Source organism: Babylonia areolata, chromosome 2, assembly GCF_041734735.1.
Source record: "Babylonia areolata isolate BAREFJ2019XMU chromosome 2, ASM4173473v1, whole genome shotgun sequence".
Classification (NCBI taxonomy): Eukaryota; Metazoa; Mollusca; class Gastropoda; order Neogastropoda; family Buccinidae; genus Babylonia; species Babylonia areolata.
The window spans coordinates 50,026,310-50,048,123 of NC_134877.1; the positions used below are offsets into that span (position 1 = coordinate 50,026,310).

Here is a 21,814-nt window from a genome sequence, read left to right on the forward strand (position 1 = left end):
AACAACAAAGTTTTCGAAAGATGATCAAGAAGAAAAAAAATGATAACAAAAAGGCGGAGCTATTTAACAGGAAACCCCGACACTAAATACTGACGAACAACTATTCAAACGACCCCAGTGCTCCCAACCTACATAGAAGAAAACCCAATCCTACACGTGAATTGCTACCCAAGCGACTCTGTATAGAACAGCGAATCCCAACCCTACACGTGAATAACTACCCAGACGACCGCCACACATAGAACAAACCCCAACCCTACACGTGAACAACTACCGAAACGAGAGCCATCTATAGAACAAACCCCGACCCTACACGTGAACAACTACCCAAACGACCACCATCTATAGAACAACAAACCCCGACCCTGCACGTGAACAACGACCGCCACCTATAGAACAACAAACCACGACCCTACACGTGAACAACTACCCAAACGACCGCCATCTATACAGCAACAAACCCCGACCCTACACGTGAACAACTACCCAAACGACAGCCATCTATAGAACAAACCCTGACCGTACACGTGAACAACTACTCAAACACCGCCATCTATAGAACAAATCCCGACCCTATACGTGAACAACTACCCAAACGACAGCCATCTATAGAACAAACCCCGACCCTACACGTGAACAACTACCCAAACGACAGCCATCTATAGAACAAACCCTGATCCTACACGTGAACAACTACCCAAACACCGCCATCTATAGAACAAACCCCGACCCTACACGTGAACAACTACCCAAACGACAGCCATCTATAGAACAAACCCCGACCCTACACGTGAACAACTACCCAAACGACAGCCATCTATAGAACAAACCCCGACCCTACACGTGAACAACTACCCAAACGACAGCCATCTATAGAACAAACCCCGACCCTACACGTGAACAACTACCCAAACGACAGCCATCTATAGAACAAACCCCTTCTTCTTCTTCTGCGTTCACTCGTATGCACACGACTGAGTGGGCTTTTACGTGTATGACCGTTTTTACCCCGCCATGTAGGCATCCATACTCCGTTTTTGGGGGTGTGCATGCTGGGTATATTCTTGTTTCCATAACCCACCGAACGCTGACATGGATTACAGGATCTTTAACGTGCGTATTTGATCTTCTGTTTGCATATACACACGAAGGGGGTTCAGGCACTAGCAGGTCTGCACATATGTTGACCTGGGAGATCGTAAAAATCTCCACCCTTTACCCACCAGGCGCCGTCACCGTGATTCGAACCCGGGACCCTCAGATTGACAGTCCAACGCTTTAACCACTCGGCTATTGCGCCAGTCAGAACAAACCCCGACCCTATACGTGAACAACTACCCAAACGACAGCCATCTATAGAACAAACCCTGATCCTACACGTGAACAACTACTCAAACACCGCCATCTATAGAACAAACCCCGACCCTACACGTGAACAACTACCCAAACGACAGCCATCTATAGAACAAACCCCGACCCTACACGTGAACAACTACCCAAACGACAGCCATCTATAGAACAAACCCCGACCCTACACGTGAACAACTATCCAAATGATCCCCCTCTCTAAAACAAGACCCCGACCCTAAACGTGACCAGCTACTTCGACTCTACACGTGAACAACTACCCAAACTAACCCCTACGGAACACAGCCTATCATACAATTATGTGAACAAGTTCCAACCGACCACCCCACAGAAGCACATTCGCTAGAAGGTCGCGAATCTCTGATCTTTGGAGAAGGCAGGAGAAGCTAAAGCCAAAATTCAGTAAATAAACTGTAAATAAAAACAATTTCAACATTTCACTGATGTGTACAGTTTACGGACTTGAACAGTTAACACGCCACTGATTTTTTTAAAAACATCACTGATCAACAAGTTACTGATTTATTAAAACAGTTCAAAATAGTACTCATTTTTCTCAACAGTTCAACACATTTCTGATTTTCTGACAGTTCAAACACATCATTGCTTTATGCAGTTAAAACACATCGCTCATCTTTTTAACAATTCACTGTATCACTGATTTTGGGAGTCCAATACTTCATTGATTTTAACAGTTCAACACAACACTGATTTAAAAAAAACCTGTTCATTCATCACATCACTGCTTTTTATCAGTTCAACAGGTAACTGATTTTTAGTGTTTAATATTTCACTGATTTTAACAGTTCAGGACACTGATTAAAATTTTACAACAAAAAACCACAACTGTTCATTCATCACATCACTGATATAACACACCGAGAATCTTAACAGTTCAACTAATCACTGTTTTTTAAACACTTCGACACATCGCTGATTTTGTTTTAAATAGTTCAAACGCGTATCACATCACATCCAACTGGATCCGCCAATCCTATGGCCATTGCCTATCTTTGAATTCATGAGCTTTCACCAGTACTCGGATCCATCGAGCTGACCCATTTTTATTTGGAAATCTCTGCCATTCGATTCCAACTTACAGTTGGGCCAACAGCAAGTGATCGATGGTTTCTCCATTGTGATGGGACACCATTTACAGCTTAATCTTTTGTGAAGGACTCTGACTCTCAAACTAGGAGGCAAGGTTGCACTGGCTCTTAGTGCTGCAGTCATAGGGGCTAGCTGGCCTTTGGGAACCATCCCAACGCCGACTGTCCTAAAACCCTCGGCTGAGAGAGTGGGGGTATAACCTGGGCAAGACATTCTCCACTGTACTCAAAATCCAGCCCAAGAAGTCGGGACAGCAGTTGCCTCTGTTGTTCTGATGGTCACAGTCGGACACGACTGACTATTATAATTATATACATAGTCTGGGATCGCTCAATATCAGCCCAATTCACCTTTTTTTTCTCAAAGTTCTAAAGTTCTTATTCTCAAGTTCGTCACCGGGGTATCTGTCTGCTTTGTGAATTTCTTGAACTAGCCTATTGATTTGCATGGGGTAGCCTTTCACATCACACATATGGACTACACAGGAACGTTAAGGTCCTTTCTTTGCCTGGAATCAACTTCATTCTACACCGCAGCTTTCATTAAAAAAAAAGAAAAAAAAAGCCCAGTCACTGTGGTCAACTAACTGACCCGGTATTCATCCCCGATTAAACTGGGACCGCAGTCCCCATTGCTGGACGAGCGGTGGCAACTGATTGGCTCCGGTTCCGGGCTCTCGCCTCCTCTCCCGTAAGAGCCTTTCCCATTGGACAAGACCTGCCGCTCGAGCGCCGCGCGCGACAGGGGCTGGAGGGGCGTGGTCTCCATCACCAGCAGACGGGTGCCCGAAGAAGATGACAATTTATCGCCCCTTGCCGCCACAGGAGTGAGGGTGCCCGCCAGAGGATCGGGCACAGGGGAGTGCTGAGAGCCCAGGGTGTCGCGTGCCCGAGTCATGTCGGTGGTGTAGTAGGAGTGGTGGTGGTGGTGGAGGTGGGGCTGGGGGTGCCTGTCTGACCGACAGGGACACGGGAGGCAGGGACAGGGGCAGTAACATCCCAGCCAGCAGTCCAGGTCATTGTGGTGGTGGGTCAATCGAAAGCGGGTCCATGCCTTGCGGATCTCCCCTTGAACCTGTGAAAATACAGTGTTCAGTTTCAGTGCATGACTCACCCCTTCCAACCACACTTCCATCTTCGAACCAATACCACAGCCCTGAACAACCTGCCTTCAGGACCGCAAGCCAAAATGTCGTTAAACTCCACCCCATTATTGCACACAGTTTCAAGGACGTGTCAAAGCCTGCGAGACTGAGCCATATACGCTACACATCTGCTTTAAAAAAAATAACAAAATGTATATGCAAATATACATAAAATGCAAGCTGTATTTGTGTTTGTATACGATTTCTAATTCATATATGTACTTTATGTCAGTACGTCTACCCCTCGCCTCCCATCCAATATTCCTCGAGATCCCTTGCACTTTGTAGCCAAGCTATGTTCTATTCTTATTGATGCTGATGGTGGTCGCTGCTTTAATTGCCCCTCCACCCTTCCACCCGCCCTACACAGACCATCTTCTGACTACCCCCACCCCTTACCCCCCACCCCATCCCACCCCTCTTATCCCCCCCCCCAAAATAAAACGAACATCAAGTCGCTTTCTGATACTGTAAACTTTTGTACAGACGCATTACACACATGTTTATCATACACACATACATCCGCGAGGAAAATTCATTCCTCTCACAAATGTCGATTATTCAAACAAATAATCCCAACATCCCAACCATCCAGTCTGCCCACACACACGCACATACACAAAGAAACGTTTGAGGACCATGTAACATACCTCTCCATTGAAAAAGCAGAACAGGAGAGCCACGAAGAACCCCTGGAAAATAAAACTTTAATAACAATAATAATGATACAATCAATAAAAATCACAATAATCATGATAATAATAATAACAGCAATAATAATAATAATATGGGTATATTCATACGACAAAGCAATGCGTCTTTATTTCATCACCACCACCAATACTATCACGTTCACATCCAAATGCCGGAGTTACGTCCTTTCTACACAAAATAGCCGTAACCATAGTCTCTCTCTCTCTCTCTCTCTCTCTCTCTCTGGAATTGTCATAACACCTGTTGTCAGTCGCATTCGACTTAGAAGATGCCGTCTTGTGCCATTGATCACAGGGTGAGAACTGGTATTTTTACATGGACCTTGATCTGGCTGTTGTACAAAAAAGCAGCAAGCTTCACCAGACGTTTTAAGTATCGTGGCTGGTGTGTTTGTAGGCGAACCCTGACCTTTTCCCTTGCGTCTTTGGTACTGATGTTGTTACTACTATGTGGTGACGTGGAGTCAAACCCAGGTCCAGTAGACTCCAATTTCCCTTCCTATCCTGGGCAGCAGATGATGGAGCGTTGTTTTCCGCAGCAACCTATGTCACGCGATGAGAAGCTAGACAGAATTCTGTTTATGAACATGAACTTTGAGCACCGCTTCCAGACTCTAGAGCAAAACCTGGCAACGAACTGCCAGCAGATCTTCCAGCAGTTACAGGCCATGGAGGGCTCCATCAGACGTAACGCAGACCAGCTGAACAACATGAGGATGAGGCAAGATGACCTGCAGACCAGAATGAAGATGCTGGAGGATACAGTCGAGCGACGTGAGCAGTTGGACAGGCGTTCAAATATTCTGTTTCATGGACTGAAAGAAGTCGACGAAGCTGGTACTTTGCATGACGTTGTTGTGCAGCTGCTCAACCATCACTTTCCACAGAAGAAGTGGTGTGGCAGAGACATTGAAAGTGTTCATCGGCTTGGGAAGCAAACTGTTTCATCGAACTATCGTCCAGTGTTTGTCAAGTTCGTTAGGCAGTCTGACGTTATGGTGGTCCTACGAGATAAGGATGGCAGAGAGTTGATGCGGAACAGCGAAGGTGTGCGTGTCGCCGCTGACCTGACGAAGCACCAAAGGGACACCATTGCAAATCACAGACGTGAAGGAAGACGTGCTTTCTACTTTAGTGGGAGGCTAGTTGTGCAGGACTCCCACACTGAAGCCCACCGTCTTCATTCATCCCGCGATCAACACAGAGGTCAGCACTACATCACTGGTGACAACAGTGATAGCGACAGGAGACCTCAGCGTGAAGCCCTGCGTTATGTGGATGGTGAGCAGCAGCAAGAACAGCACACTGCTCTTCACACACGTGGTGCCAGTGACCTGACCCAGTCAGTCCGCAGTGGGAGGCAGGTTGAAGCACAGAGGACGGGTGAAACAGCAACAGCAACTCCCGCAGTGCCAGTGTCAACTGAAGTGACTGAAGTAGCTGAAGCTATCAGTGACGGCAACCCGGAGAATATCCCCGATTCCCAGTCAGTCGCTGAATCTGATGACGTTGCAGCTGAAGGTGGGCCAAGCACTGACCGTGCCAGTGAGAGACACGATGATCCTCTGTGTCAAACGGACTGCTGGAGAAAGGGGAGTGACTCAGAGACGGGTGGCAGGCAGGATCCAGGCAACACTTTGAGGGCTCAGAGGCCGGCCGGGTTTGGACGAGGCTCACCACCCGCGACACCGACCCAGGATGTACCTAGCCCGGGTTCCAGCATGGGTAACCGTGGTCACGGAAGAGGACGTGGTCGCCGAAGTCCCAGTGACCTTGAGGCATCGCGAGTGGGGCAGGACTCGCCACGGATGACCCGGTCACAGTCCTTTGCCAAGCAGAGCAAAATAACGGACAAGTGGACCAGATCAAGCACTGCTGTCAGTGACAGTGTATGTGAGCCCACAGTGAACAGTACAATCAGTAATGTAGTTAGCTGAGAGTCAGGCCAAAGCCCCGAAACAGATAATTTTTGTGATGATGATTTGGGGGTGAGTAATATTAACGTAAGTGATTGTTCCCTAAAGTCTATTTCTTTATTATCCTTTTGTACCCTTAATGTAGAAGGTTTGTGGTCAATGTTAAATGAAATAGACATTGCATCTTGGATAGGCAAATATCATTTTGCTTTACTGGTTGAAACATTTACTGATTCAGTCCCCAAAACTCTATTCCCCACCCATGATATTTTTGTTTGCCCCGGCGTGAAAGTCTCAGACAGTATGCATGGTCGTCTGTGTGGTGGCATAGTAGTTCTGGTCAGAAAAGATTTGAGTAAATACGTAGAGCAAGTGCCTTTAGAGTTAGACAACATTATTGCCCTAAAAATTTCAAGCACATTGTTTTGTCTGGACAAGGACTGTGTATTTATTGGTGCGTACTTGCCACCTGAGAAGTCAAAATATTACGAAGATACTGATATCTATAATGGTGTAACGATGCTTGAAGACTGCATGCTGGATATTAATAGTCGTTATGGTGAGGTACCCATTATTGTGTGTGGCGACCTTAATTCAAGAACCGCTTCCAGGAATCCATGTATATCCAGTGATCCCATTGATGGCATATATGACATGGACAATACGAATGAATGTGTTGATGACGACGCTGGTTACAATGCGAGATCATCAAAGGATGACGTAATTAATCCATTTGGAAGATACCTGCTGAATGTATGTGATGAATTCCGCTTATCCATTGTCAATGGCCTTAAACAATTCAATTTTTCGAGTGATTTTACATATGTGTCCCCGAATGGTTGTAGTGTGATCGATGTTTTCGTCATTTCTCATTGTTTGCTGAGTAAGTGTAGGCAGTTCAAGATTTTACCTATGGTTGAATCCAAGCACGCAGCTGTCGAGTTGTCACTTTCATGTGCTCAGTTTCAGACTGATGCTGCTTCTGACAATCAGTCATCTTTTTCGTTTTCCAAATATAAATGGGACCCTGAGAAAAGTGATTCATATTGTGATGTCATGTGTTCAGACCATATCGCTGCTCTTATTGATGAAGCTTCACACTTGATTGAATGTGATATTGATCTTGCTCTTGAAAAATTTAATGAATGTTTTGAAGTTGCGGGCGAATGTATGTTGAAAACTGTTTCTGTCGGCGCTGAGAAGAGACGAGTTTGGTTTGACTTGGAATGCAGGCAGAGTAGAACGGTATTAAGACAACATTTGAGAAAGGTTAACAGATCCAACAGAGAAGAAGTCAGACTGAATTACATACAAAAAAGACGTGAATATAAGGAGTTACTAAGACGAAAGAAACGGAATTATAAAGTCAATTTTATTCATGATTTACAAAATAATTTAAATGACTCAAAGAAATTTTGGAACACCATTCGTTCAGTCAGACCGCGCTCGTCTTGCCAGACCAATATTTCAAAAGAGCAGTGGTTTAACCATTTTAAAGCTGTTTTTAGTTCTGACTCCACTGATGTGAATGAATCCATTGCTGAACCCGCTGTGATGTATGTTAACGCACCATCTGATTTACTGAACTGTAGTATCTCCGAGTCTGAAATACGGATTGCGATCAGAGCTCTGAAAAGCAATAAAGCGGCAGGTCCTGATGGCATCATAGGCGAATTTTACAAAAACAGTGTGGACTGCATTATGCCTTTTCTGGTTAAATTCTTCAACCACATATTTGACAATGGTTTGTTTCCTCAAGAATGGTCTCTTGCAGTCATGCAGCCCCTACACAAAAAGGGCGACGCAAATAATCCAGATAATTTTCGAGGCATTTCACTTTTGAATATATGTAGCAAGATATACAGTTTTGTTCTGAACAAACGTATCAGTAATTGGATTGATGTGCATGGTCTGATTGGGGAAGAGCAGGCGGGTTTTAGAGCAGAACACAGTACAACTGACCACGTGTTCACATTGTATGCCATGGTACAAAAGCAGTTGCTTAGACACAGAAAATTATATGTCGCGTTTATTGATTTTAAAAAAGCTTTTGATAGTGTTTCCAGGAATAAATTATGGGTAATTTTAAAAAAGAATGGTTTAAATGGTAAAATACTGCAGGCTCTGAAAAGTATGTATGAAATAGTTAAAGCAAAAGTACGAGTTGGTGGTGATTTCACAGACAGTTTTATGTGCCCTCGTGGCCTCAAACAAGGTGAAGTATGTTCTCCATTACTTTTTTCTTTATTTATTAACGAATTGACCTCAGATGTGCTTGCGGGTGGCATGCATGGCATCCAGCTTTCTCCTGATTTTGTCCAGCTCTTGATCTTACTTTTTGCTGATGATGTAGCTCTGCTATCCGATACCCCAATAGGTCTTCAAACTCAGCTGAATATATTGTATGACACAGCAAAGCGACTTGATTTAATTGTCAATTTAGAAAAATCTAATGTGGTGGTGTTTAGAAATGGTGGCTACCTTGGTGCGAACGAGAGATGGTTCTATGGAAATGAACTTTTGAAAATTGTAAATGTATATAAGTACTTAGGTATCTTTTTGTCAACCCGCCTTAGTTTTACAGCAACATTAGAAGATCTTGCAAGTCGTGCCAGAAAAGGAGTCGTTGCTATCATTAGAACACTTTGGGCGATTGGAGAACATTCCCCTGGTATCTTTTTTAAAATGTTTGACTGTCAGATACAACCTGTGTTGACATATGGAGCTGAAATATGGGGAGTTACAAAAAATCTTGAATTAATCGAAGGTGTACATCTTTTCGCTTTAAAAAAGTTTTTAGGCGTACATTCAAAAGCTCCTAGACATTTGGTTTATGGTGAAACTGGTAGATTTCCACTCTATGTGATGACTTATGTTAAATGTATTAAGTTTTGGTTACGTCTACTAAAATTAAGCAATGATCGATTCCCCAAGAAAGCATACAATATGTTACTACATCTGCAAACACAAAATTATATCACATGGGCTTGTAGTATTAGAAATGTTTTGTACATGTACGGCTTTGGTTATGTGTGGGAGGCACAAGGTGTTGGTAATGAATGTGTGTTTATTCGTTGTTTTAAACAACGGTTAATTGATTGTGCAAAGCAAAGCTGGCATTCCTCACTGCTGTCACATGAATTCTATCGAGTGTATTCTGTTTACAACCAATCACTTACAACATCTCCGTACTTACTGGTCGTGAAAAACTTTTTTGTACGCCGTCTACTTTCACGGTTTCGAATGGGTATGTCAGATTTGAATTGTCGCTTTTTACAGTATAATCCTGTTCCTGGTGATAAGAGAATGTGTAGTTTTTGTCACACAGCCCTTGAAACAGAATATCACTTTCTTTTGGTTTGTCCAGTTTATCAGACTCTAAGAGAAGAACATTTACCTGCCAAATATCACAGAAATCCAACCTTGTTCAAATTTGCCGCTTTGATGTCCTGTGTGTCGGAATCTTTAGTTGCGAAGTTATCGTTTTTTGTATGCAAGGCTTTTGGCGTGAGAGCGAAGCTTTTGTACTTGGACACGAGTGGATGAATATAGGTATGTATTTTGTTACCCTGTGGCGTATACGTCAACCCCCCATCCCCCTTTTTTCCGATTCTTGCAATTTGTAATTATTTTTTTGTAAGTTTTGTTAGCTTGTCAGCATTTCACTTTACCCAGATCGCTGGATCTGTGTGTTTAGCGCGCGAGCGTGCATGTGGGTGTGTATATACGTGCGTGCATGTGTTTGAGGGAAGGGAGAGGAGAGAGAGAGAGATAATGAGAGAGAGAGAGAGAGAGAGAGCTTGCAAGTCACATGCGCATTGATATATTATTCACACTATTTGATTCATTATGTAATATTTTTGTTAGTGGCCCACTCCTTTGTTATGGGCCGGAGGCCTAACAAATAAACTCTTGTCTTGTCTTGTCTTGTCTTGTCTCTCTCTCTCTCTCTCTCTGTCTCTCTCTCCACCCACCCACCCACCCACACACACACACACACAGACACACACACAGACACACACACACAACTTCTCACATGTATATAGCTGAACATCTCAAGTGGAGTGTTGGCCTAGAGGAAACGAGTCCGCCTAGGAAACGAGAGAATCTGGGCGCACTGGTTCGAATCACTGCACAGTCGCCAGTATTTTCTCCCCCTCCACTAGACCTTGAGTGGTGGTCTGGACGCTAGTCATTCGGAAGAGACGATAAACCGAGGTCCCATGTGCAGCATGAATTTAGCGCACATAAAAGAACCCACGGCAACAAAAGGGTGGTCCCTGACAACTCTGTAGAAAAATCCACTTCGACAGGAATACAAAAAACTGCAGGCGGGAAAAAATACCAAAAAGACAGGTGGCGCTCTCAGTGTTGCGACGCGCTCTCCTTGGGGAAAGCAGCCCGAATTTCACACAGAGAAATCTGTTGTGACAAACAAGAGCAAGACAATCTCTCCCTCCACACACACACACACCTAAATGTACGGAGTTGTATAGAGTTGTACATCTGACCCTCCACACACACACACACACACACACACACACAGACACACACACACACACACAGACACACATACGTATAGAATTGAAGAACATCTCTACCTCTCTCTCTCTCTTACACACACACACACACACACACACACACACACACACACACACACGTATAGAACTGAACATCTCTCCCTCTCCACACACGCACCTGTACAGAGTTTGAAGAACATATCTTCCTTAACACACACACACACACACACACACACACACACACATACACACACACACATACAGAGAGAGAGAGAGAGCTCCCTCACCTGTATCGCTGAAGAAAAGGTCTCCCTCTACACACACACATACCTCCCTGACCTGTATAGAGTTGTTCGAACATCTCTCCCTCGACAAACACACATGCGTATCTGACCTGTATGGAATTGATTAACATCTCTGCCTCCACACACACACACACACACACACTCACACACACACACACAACTTCCCTCACCTGTATGGAGTTGATTAACATCTCTCCCTCTATACACACACACACACACACACACACACACACACACACACTCACACACAAACACACAGCTTCCCTCACCTGTATAGAGTTGAAGAACATCTCAAAGTACAGCTTGACCAGCTCTGTCCGCTCGTCCACGTTGTTGGGTAGGAAGAGGAAGACGATGTAGTGGACCCCGAACAGCGGGATCAGCACCAGGGTGGACTTGGCCAGCTTCCTGTAACACACACTGCACACATCACCTGGCTGGTCAGAAAGGGAGGAAGAGGAGTAGGAAGAAGACAGGAGGAGGAGGAAGAAGAGGAGGAGGAAGAAGAGGAGAGGAAGAGGAGAGGAGGAGGAAGAGAAGAGATGGAGGAAGAGAAGAGGAGGAGGAGAGGAGGAAAGGAGGAGAGGAGGAGGAAAAGAAGAGATGGATGAAGAGGAGAGGAGGAAGAGGAGAGGAGGAGGAAAGGAGGAGGAGGAGGAAGAGAAGAGATGGATGAAGAGGAGGAGGAAGAGGAGAGGAGGAGAGGAGGAGGAAAGGAGGAGGAGGAGGAGAAGAGGAGGAGGAGGAAGAGAAGAGGAGGAGAGGAAGAGAAGAGGAGGAGGAAGAGAAGAGGAGGAAGAGAAGAGAGGAGGAGGAAGAGAAGAGGTGGAGGAAGAGGTGAGAAGGAGAGGGAGAGGAGAGGAGGAGGAGGAGGACGAAGAGAAGAGATGGAGAGGAAGAGGAGAGGAGGAGGAGGAAAAGGAGATGGAGGAAGAATAGAGGAGGAGAGGAGGAGGAAGAGAGGAGGAGGAGGAAGAGAAGAGGAGGAGAGGAGGAGGAGAGGAGGAGGAGGAAGAGAAGAGATGGAGGAAGAGGAGAGGAGGAGGAGAGGAGGAGGAGGAGAAAGAGATGAGATGGAGGAAGAGGAGAGGAGGAAGAGAAGAGATGGAGGAAGAGGAGAGGAGGAGAGGAGGAGGAAGAGAAGAGGAGGAGAGGAGGGGGAAAGGAGGGGGAGGAAGAGAAGATGAGGAGAGGAGGAGGAAGAGAAGAGGAAGAGGACAAGGAAGAGAAGAGATGGAGGAAGAGGAGAGAAGGAGAGGAAGAGGAGAGGAGGAGGAGGAAGAGAAGAGGAGGAGAGTAGGAGGAAATGAGGAGGAGGAAGAGAAGAGATGGAGGAAGAGAAGAGGAGGAGAGGAGGAGGAAGAGAAGAGGAAGAGGAGGAGGACAAGGAAGAGAAGAGATGGAGGAAGAAAAGAGGAGGAGAGGTGAAGGAGGAAGAGAAGAGATGGAAGGAAGAAAAGAGGACCAGTTTTGCCAGTTACCTGCAACACACACTGCACACACCCAGCTGGTCAAAAAGGGAGGAAGAGGAGAAGAGGAAGGATAAGAAGAAGAGAGGAGGGAGAGATGCGGAGAAAGCGGAGAGGAGGAGGAAGAGGAGAGGAGGAGGAGGAGAGGAGTGGCCAGTTTCCTGTACAGCACACTGGACACATGCTCCGTTTCATGCTGCACAGGGAGGAAGAGCAGTAGGAAGAAGACAGGAGGAGGAGGAAGAAGAGGAGAGGAGGGAGAGAAAGAGGAGGGAGAGGACGGAGAATAAGAGGAGGGAGAGGTGAGGAGAAGAAGAAGAGGGAGAGGGGGGAGAGAAGGGAGAAGAAGAGGAGGGAGAGGAGAGGAGGGAGAGGTGGGAGAGAAGCGAGAAAAAGAGGTGGGAGAGGAGAGGAAGAGGAGAGGAAGAGGAGGGAGAAGAAGAGTAGGGAGAGGAGAGGAAGAGGAGGGAGAGGAGAGGAAGAGGAGGGAGAAGAAGTAGAAGAGAGGAGGGAGAGATGCTGAGAAAGCGGAGAGGAGGAGGAAGAGGAGAGGAGGAGGAGGAGGAGAGGAGTGGCCAGTTTCCTGTACAGCACACTGGACACATGCTCCGTTTCATGCTGCACAGAACTGACCAGGGACAAAAAGGATCAGGGAGGAGGTGGGAGAGGAGGAAAAGATAAAGGACGAAGAGGAAGAGAGCGAGGAAATAGAGGACAAGAAGATGAAGGCGGAGAATGAGGAGTATGGAGGAGAAAGGATAACTATGAGAAAGAAGGAGAGGAGGAGGAGGAGGAAGAGGAGGAGGGCAAAAACTCCGAACTGTCCCTTTCATAGTACCTGAATTTCCTGGCTTCCGGGGAATAGACGGCGCTGAGCTTGATGTACAGGACACGGATGATGCTGAGAAACAGCACGAAACTCATCTGGTGGAAGGAAACAGGAGAACACAAACAAACACAGAGGTTTCCCCATCAGTCAATCAGTTACACTGAACTAGCCTATTGATTTGCATGGGGTAGCCTTTCACATCACACATATGGACTACACAGGAACGTTAAGGTCCTTTCTTTGCCTGGAATCAACTTCATTCTACACCGCAGCTTTCATTAAAAAAGAAAAAGAAAAAGGCCAGCCACTGTGGTCAACTAACTGACCCGGTATTCATCCCCGATTAAATTGGGACCGCAGTCCGGACGAGCGGCGGCAACTGATTGGCTCCGGTTCCGGGCTCTCGCCTCCTCTCCCGTAAGAGCCTTTCCCATTGGACAAGACCTGCCGCTCGAGCGCCGCGCAAACACAGAGGTTTCCCATCAGTCTATCAGTTACACTGACAGCATGGTCAGACCTTTACTGTCAAAAACAACAGTGAATATCAACAGACAATACAACAATAACGGGGGGAAACTGGTAATATAACGTTAACACTAGCAGGCGCGCGCGAATGGTTAAACGAGAATGAAATCATGGACAAGATTGTTCTATTCAGAATCATAAAACAACAACAACACGAGAGCAACTGAATCTTGATAAACCACGAGTACCCTCGATGTTACGCCTACCTCCAAAGCTGCTAAAACAATAACAACATTTACATACTACCATCACCACAATTAGCACTACTTCAATCATAACTGTTGCTGTACCTATAGCCACCGTTTAACAAGAAGAGCACTAAATACTACTACTAGCACTAACAGTGCTACTACCAGCAGCCGTTTATGACGTGTATTAACACTTTCTATTATTATGTGAAGTTTTGAGAGTGTTGGTGGTGCCATTGAGCAGATAAGTACCGATTTGTGTCTGTGTTTTTCTGTTTTGTAATTTGTTTTTGGGACGCCATGGATCGAGTTTGTCTATTTTCAACTCTGTTTTGCACGTGCAGCTGCTGGAGAAAGGTGATGTAGTTGTTAACCCGCTTGCCTTAACACTGTGTTCCATCCCCCACCCCTATTCCCATTTCTACCCTTCAGGTTTTTTGTTTTTGTTTTTTTGTTGTTTGTTTGTGTGTGTGTGTGTGTGTGTGTGTGTGTGTGTGTGTGTGTGTGTGTGTGTGTGTGTGTGTGTGTGTTTTGTTGTTTGTTTTTTTTGTTTTTTTTTTGGGGGGGAGGTTGGTTTTTTTTGTTTTTTTTTTGTTTTTTTTTTTTTTTAAATGACAATGGCTGCTTCTCAGCAGCACGTGGAGCCTGTGTTTTTAAGACGCAGGGACCTACCCCTTGCTGATCCTACCCGCTTTCCCACCACGGAGGACAGTTTTTCTGCCTTGGACATTTGTCTGGCAGCTGAGAGGGTGACTGGAAGTGAGACTGTGTTAGGGGCACAATACATCAGGGGTTTATGGCGCATTTATCCTTTGACCCGATCTGCCCGGAATCAGCTACTCATTGAAGGGATTGTATTAAATGGCTACTCTGTGTCACTACATGACAAAAATCCGTTCCTTTTGAGAGGGGGGAGTGGTGACCAAGAAATTCCTGTCACAAAACTGTTTATTTCAGACATTCCCATTTCGGTGGCAAATGAGGATATCGAGACTGCTCTGGTGAGACTAAGTTGTACTCTAAGATCCTCTCTCCTTATGGAGAAAATCAGGAACAAAGACGGTAAGTTAACCCGTTTTATAACAGGACGACGCTTCGTCTTTATCAACTGTCCAACAAAACCACTGGACTGTTTTTTCAAAGTGGGTAGCTTCACTGGACGGTTGTATCACAAGGAACAACCAAGAGCAACACGGAACCCAGTGTGTTCCAACTGCCTGCAGCCTGGCCATCGTGGGTTCCAGTGTCAAAACCTGGTCACTTGCAGGGACTGTCTGCAGAGTGGCCATAAGCGTGGGGACCCTGCTTGCGGCTCATTCCCTGAACTTCCTCCACGTGAGGAGGATCTGGACGCAGAGTCGACTGGTGGGGGCAAACATGACTCTCAACCCGCTGATGACTTGTCGAATGAGACCCAGCCTGACGAAGACCTGACTCCGTCCTCAGAAGATACTGAGGATGTGTTTCAGGATTCCCAGTCAGAGCTGGTGCCAGATACACAGCTTTCTTTCTGTGATGAACGTGACGTGGCTGGCTCTGTCAAAGATACAGATTCAGCCACGTCCAGTAAAAAGGAAAAAAGTAAATTAACCGGTCCCTCACTTCAGGGGGCAACCGTTTCCTTTAGCACCGTAACCAAACGTCATAGGTCGAGAGACGGGGATTCCCCCACTGCCGTGAACTCCAGGGGGAAAGTGTCCAAGCTCTCTGATGTACGCGCCTCACGTGCGCGAGCTGCGACAGCGGCAGAGGGTGAAGGTGGTGATGGGTGAAGATTCACCCCCAGTGCAGGCTTGACCGTGACGGGATCGAACTCGGCTTTGTATAAAGGACTAATGGCTTCTGGTTTGCGCGCACATTGAAAGATGGCTTCGATTATCGGACTTCCCTTATGGCTTGCGATTCAAGTATACACGTTTTGTCACTAAATACGCGGGGACTACGTTCCCCTTGGAAGAGGAAATCATTGTTTAGATATCTAAAGGATAAAAAATACGATGTTATATGTCTGCAAGAAACACACATAACGCAAGAAGTGAGTAAACAATGGGAAAAAGAATGGGGGGCAGGGAAGTTTGCTTGTAGTGATTTTACTGCACATAGCTCAGGACAAATCATTTTGTTTAGGAAAAATTATGTTGAAAACTATACTGTTTTGCATAATTCAAGAAGAATTCTGGCCGTGGAAGTAGAAATATTAGATAAGAAGATAGCAGTTATAAATGTTTACTCTCCAAATAACAATGCAGAAAAGATAATTTTTTTTGAAGACTTGGGAAATGTTATTTCTAACATTAATTCCGAAGGAATTTTGATATGTGGTGATTTCAATTGTGTTTTAGATAACGACCTTGACATTGTTTCAGGGGAACCACATGCAGGAACAACCGTTCAGAAATTCAATGATCTAATTAAAGAGAATGATTTATATGATGTTTGGAGATTATTTCATCCACAGGAAAAACAGTTTACATGGTGCAAGAAGAATCCTTTCATTGCCAGAAGGTTGGATTATGTACTAACAAATTCGGATTTATTTGATAAAACACTGGAATCTGAAATTCACTCTTTGCCCTCTACTGATCACCGAGGGTGCACTGTTACTATGAAGTTAGCTAATACTGAAAGAGGACCAGGACTGTGGAAGTTTAATAACTCATTGTTGAAAGACATAGAATACGTTAATAAAATGAATGAATTGATTATAGAGCAGGTTTCTGGCATTAAGGATGGATCGGATTATCAAGTTGAATGGGAGCTGTTAAAGTTAAAAATAAAAGATTTCTCTGTAAATTATAGTAAACTCAAAAGTATAAACAACAAAAATGCATTAAGAAAGCTGTATGGCAGGCTGAATGAAATTGATGTTCAGTTAGCAGCTAGTCCACAATCTGTTCCACTCCAGAATGAGCGTAGTCAGTTAGCTTTGAAGATAGAAATAATGGAAAGACATAAAGTACAGGCAGCACAGGTAAGAGCTAGAGTGAAATGGGTGGAAGATGGCGAGAAGAATTCGAAATACTTTTTGGGGTTGGAAAAATCAAGGGCAAATTCCAAAGTGATGGCAGGGGTTCTAAACGAAAATAATGTATTAGTAACCCAGCAATCGGAAATACTGAAAGTACAAAAACACTTTTTTTCTCAATTATATAAAAAGAAAATACCTTCAAATGATATGTCTGAAAATATAGACAGATTTTTGGCCAACACTGATGTTCCACGCATCTCTGAGACGCAAAAAAAAGATTGTGAGGGTGCAATAACAGAACATGAGCTGCAAAATGCCCTCAAATGCTTGAATAATGGCTCTTCTCCTGGCTGCGATGGAATCACAGTTGAGTTTCTAAAGGTTTTTTGGCTACATTTAAAAGGCTTATTAACACTGTCACTAAATTATTCTTTCACAAAAGGAACACTTTCATCAACACAAAGAAAGGCAGTAATTACATTGATACACAAAGGTAAAGAACTGCCAAGAAACAATTTAAAAAACTGGCGACCCATTTCACTGACAAACAGCGATTATAAACTTTTAGCTAAGACTTTGGCCATTCGCTTGAGTCAAGTAATTCATGATTTAGTTAGTACTGATCAAGTGGGTTATATCAAAGGTCGGCGAGTTTCCACATTACTAAGACTCATTGATGATGTTGTTGAACAGTTAAATGTAGAAAATAAACCTGGCGTATTGGTGAGTATAGATTATTCACAGGCATTTGATAGAATTTCAAAGGATTTTATGATTAGTGCATTTAAGAAATTTGGCTTTGGTAGCAATTTTATTCAATGGGTAAAAGTAATTATGACTAATACTCAAAGTTGTGTCACATACTGTGGTTGGATATCAGAGTATTTTCCCGTAGAATCGGGAATTCGTCAAGGATGTCCCTTTTCACCGTTAGCTTTTGTTCTCGCTATTGAAATTCTAGCTATAAAGATACGTGGTTGTAGACACATAAAAGGAATAGAGTTAGGACAACCCGATGATAATTTGTTCCTTAGATTACTGAAGATAGCTATGTATGCAGATGATGTTACTTTATTTTTGCAGGATGAACATGATATGTTACACGTGTTAAACATATTTCAAGATTTTTCTAGGTTTTCAGGGCTTGAAATAAATCTCTCTAAATCAGTTGCAATGTGGCTAGGAAGTAAAAAAGATTGTACTGATACTTTTTATGGGTTTCCTTGGAGGAAAAAGATTAAAATTCTTGGCATTTTTTACGCCAACAATACTTCTGCGTCCTCTTTAGAAGAGAACTGGGTGTACAGAATTGAGAATATCAAAAGAATTATTCATTCATGGGAAAAGAGAGACTTAAGTGTAATTGGAAAGATAAACATAATAAAAACTTTTCTTATTTCTCAGATTGTTTACATTATGCAGGCTTTCATTATTCCAGAAAAGGTACTTATATCGATCAATCAAATACTTTTTAGATTTCTTTGGCGTAAACAGAATTGCAACAAAAAAGCTTTTGAGAAAGTTAAGAGAAGTGTAGTATGCAGTGGTTTTGAACAGGGGGGGCTAAAGATGATTGATGTTAGGCAAATGCAGTCAGCGTTTCTTTTGCAATGGGTGGTGCGTCTTTGTAGTGCAGGAGAACACGAAAAATGGGTTCATGTACCCAGGAAAATGTTTACTAATTTTGGTGTATTTAACATATGTTTTTTCACAAACGTAAAGAGTACTGTATTTAAGTATTTGCATCTGGTTAATTCTCAGTTTTGGAGGATGGTTTTGCAAACATGGTTAGATCTTAATGTGCAAGGAGGTGAAACACCATATTTAAACCTATTATGGAATAACAGACACTTAAAGTATCAGGGAAACGTTCTTTTCTTTCCTGATTGGGTCAGGGGTGGGATAATAAATGTAAAAGATATGTATAATACTCATGGCATTTTTACCTATAACGACATATGTTTGAAAATCGGAGAGTCCCCAGCAAGAATATTAGAGTACAATGTTGTTGTTGCTGCTGTTCGACAGTTCGCCTCTGTGATTAATGAACAAGAGAGGTCTGACATCGACCTGTCAAATATTCCTCCTTTCTGTGGTAAGAAATTACTCACTTGTAAAGACTTTAGATTAGTATTGTGCAATAACACCTACTCCATACCATGTGCCATCAGGTTTTGGAATCATAAATTTGGTGTAGATCTGAATAAGAAAATATGGAAGATTCCCCGTCTATGCTCAAAAGAAACACGCTTAAGAGTATTGCAATGGAAAATCTTGCATAATATTTATCCAACTAATATCCTGTTGTGTAAAATGAGAAAGAAAGACAACCAAAGGTGTACCTACTGCCCAGAAGAAACTGATTATATTGAGCATTTCTTTTTTCATTGTCCGCCTGTCAAAGTATTCTGGGAATATATTAGTCAATACATATTAATTGAATATAATGTAAAAGTAATTTTGTCTGAAACTGATGTTTTGTTTGGGATACCAGTCCTACACAAGACCCAGGACCATACACTGATGCAAATCAATCATATTCTTCTGATTGCCAAAATGTGCATCAGCATATATAAGAAAACTGAATCAAAATTACCATTGTCAATGATATTTGAAAATCAGCTTAGATATCGTAAGATTTGTAAGATTTCATAATATAAATTGCTTGCATGCACGCATGCACGCAAACACACAAAAACATACACGCATATGCATATACATGCACGCACACATACACACATATCCTGGCAAGTACTGGCTTTTCTTCCCTTGCTGGGAAGGGAGTGAATTTCTTGCCACTTTAAACCTTTCCTTTGACCACTCTTCCTAGCTATCCCTTGTTCGCTTTCGCTTTACCTTTCAACTGAACAAGGGACGGCGCCTTCTGGGAGAGATGCTCAATGGAAAGGATGTGCCCTACCACTTCTAACTCCGCATACACTGTTACATACATGCACTAGGTCAACAAAACCACTGGCATGTAAACAAATGTAAACATTAAAAGGGAAGATAGGGTCGGCCCATTGTTATGATACAGATGACAGATCTTTTATTCATTTATTTATTTATTTATTGGGTTAAGATAGATGAGGAAGAGAGAGAAAGCTTCAATATCAAACAAACAACTCACACTAGGGCAACAATAAACCCAGACAGATGTAATCACTTGTCATACATGTTTAGAATGCATACATCAGAACACTAGAACATAAAAAAAAACCCTGGCAAATGTACACAGACATCGAATATTCTTAAAAAGCATGCCTCAAGACACACTGGGGCAATTGCTGCGCCAGACGATAGGGGAAAGAATGAAAGTGATTAGTTAAGGTGTGTGGGGGAAAGTGGTGCATGAAAGGTAAATATGAGTTTGTGAAAGAAGAAGAAAAAGAAAGATGTGGGAAAAAAGAGGAGGATGGAGGTCCCACCAAAAAAAAAAAAAAAAAAAAAAAAAAAAGAAAGAAAAAAAAAAAGAAAAAAAGAAAAGAAAAGAAAGTGGGAAAAAAGAGGAGGTTGGAGGCCCAAAAAAAAAAAAAAAAAAAAAAAAAAAAAAAAAAAAAAAACACTGTGTAGTACCACTAAACTATATACTAGCCCCCAACTATTATACTATATTGCGTTTATGACAAAGCCGCTCTTTAAAAGAATTGCCGCCATTGCTGATGCTACAACGAGTACAGCCCCCCTACAACTAGTAAACACAGTTATCATTTGTATTATTCTTTTTTGTCACAACAGATTTCTCTGTGTGAAATTCGGGCTGCTCTCCCCAGGGGGAGCGCGTCGCTACACTGAGAGCGCCACCCATTTTTGTTTGTTTGTATTTTTTCCTGCGTGCAGTTTTATTTGTTTTTCCTGTCGAAGTGGACTTTTCTACAGAAGTTTGCCAGGAACAACACTTTTCTTGCCGTGGGTTCTTTTACGTGCGCTAAGTACATGCTGCACATGGGACCTCGGTTTATCGTCTCATCCGAATGACTAGCGTCCAGGCCACCACTCAAGGTCTAGTGGAGGGGGAGAAAATATCGGCGGCTGAGCCGTGATTCGAACCAGCGCGATCAGATTCTCTCGCTTCAGTCCTAGGCGGACGCGTTACCTCAAGGCCATCACTCCACTACATCACAGCTACTGTTTCACATATTCGTGCTACTGCTACCCATCTGTAACAAACAAATGCCATGTATTACAATGCGCAACCCATCTGTATATTGCAACAACAAATAACATTGCTCTACTTATGCAACCACACTGCATACTACCCAACAATCTTTACTGCTTCTACTACTACTACTACTACCACTACTATATTGCTCCTGATGTAACTACAACAACGATAAGAAGAAAAGGCCACTACTACCACCATCACACACAGACGTGACATGAGCCTTTGAGTTACTCAATCATTCACTCAGCAGCCAAAAGGAAAACGGTTATTCATCACACACACACACGCACACACACACACACACACACACACACACACACACACACACATACCGCCAGTGAAGCCACAATGGGTCCCTTCATGATCCAGAAATACTCCTCCGTGGGGTGCGTGTTCCAACAACTGAAACAGCACCAGTGGAATAGAATGTATCGCCTCTCTCCGCTTTTTGATGTGGACAAGGAAGGAAGGAAGGAAGCCTGCCATGTTCTCTGCCGTTAGAAATCGAACGCAAACGATCTGGGACCAAACTCTGCCCCTACCGCCGAGGCAATTTCCTCTTGTCTACCGTTCTCTTTGTTCTCCCCCAACTCC

The 21,814-nt window shown here is 43.6% G+C and overlaps 1 protein-coding gene across 1 annotated transcript in view; it reads right to left on the reverse strand.

Annotated features, from left to right (window-relative positions):
* Window positions 1-1,477: 1,477 nt before the first annotated feature.
* Window positions 1,478-21,814, reverse strand: part of LOC143302258 (vasoactive intestinal polypeptide receptor 1-like) — a 103,489-nt gene continuing 83,152 nt past the window's right edge. The window contains exons 9-13 of the mRNA XM_076616851.1: window positions 21,553-21,622; window positions 13,384-13,469; window positions 11,346-11,484; window positions 4,273-4,314; window positions 1,478-3,552 (exon numbers count right to left, since the gene is read on the reverse strand). Of these exons, the coding sequence (XP_076472966.1) occupies window positions 3,061-3,552; window positions 4,273-4,314; window positions 11,346-11,484; window positions 13,384-13,469; window positions 21,553-21,622 (829 nt within the window). The 3' untranslated portion in view covers window positions 1,478-3,060. The remainder of the gene's footprint in view (window positions 3,553-4,272; window positions 4,315-11,345; window positions 11,485-13,383; window positions 13,470-21,552; window positions 21,623-21,814) is intronic.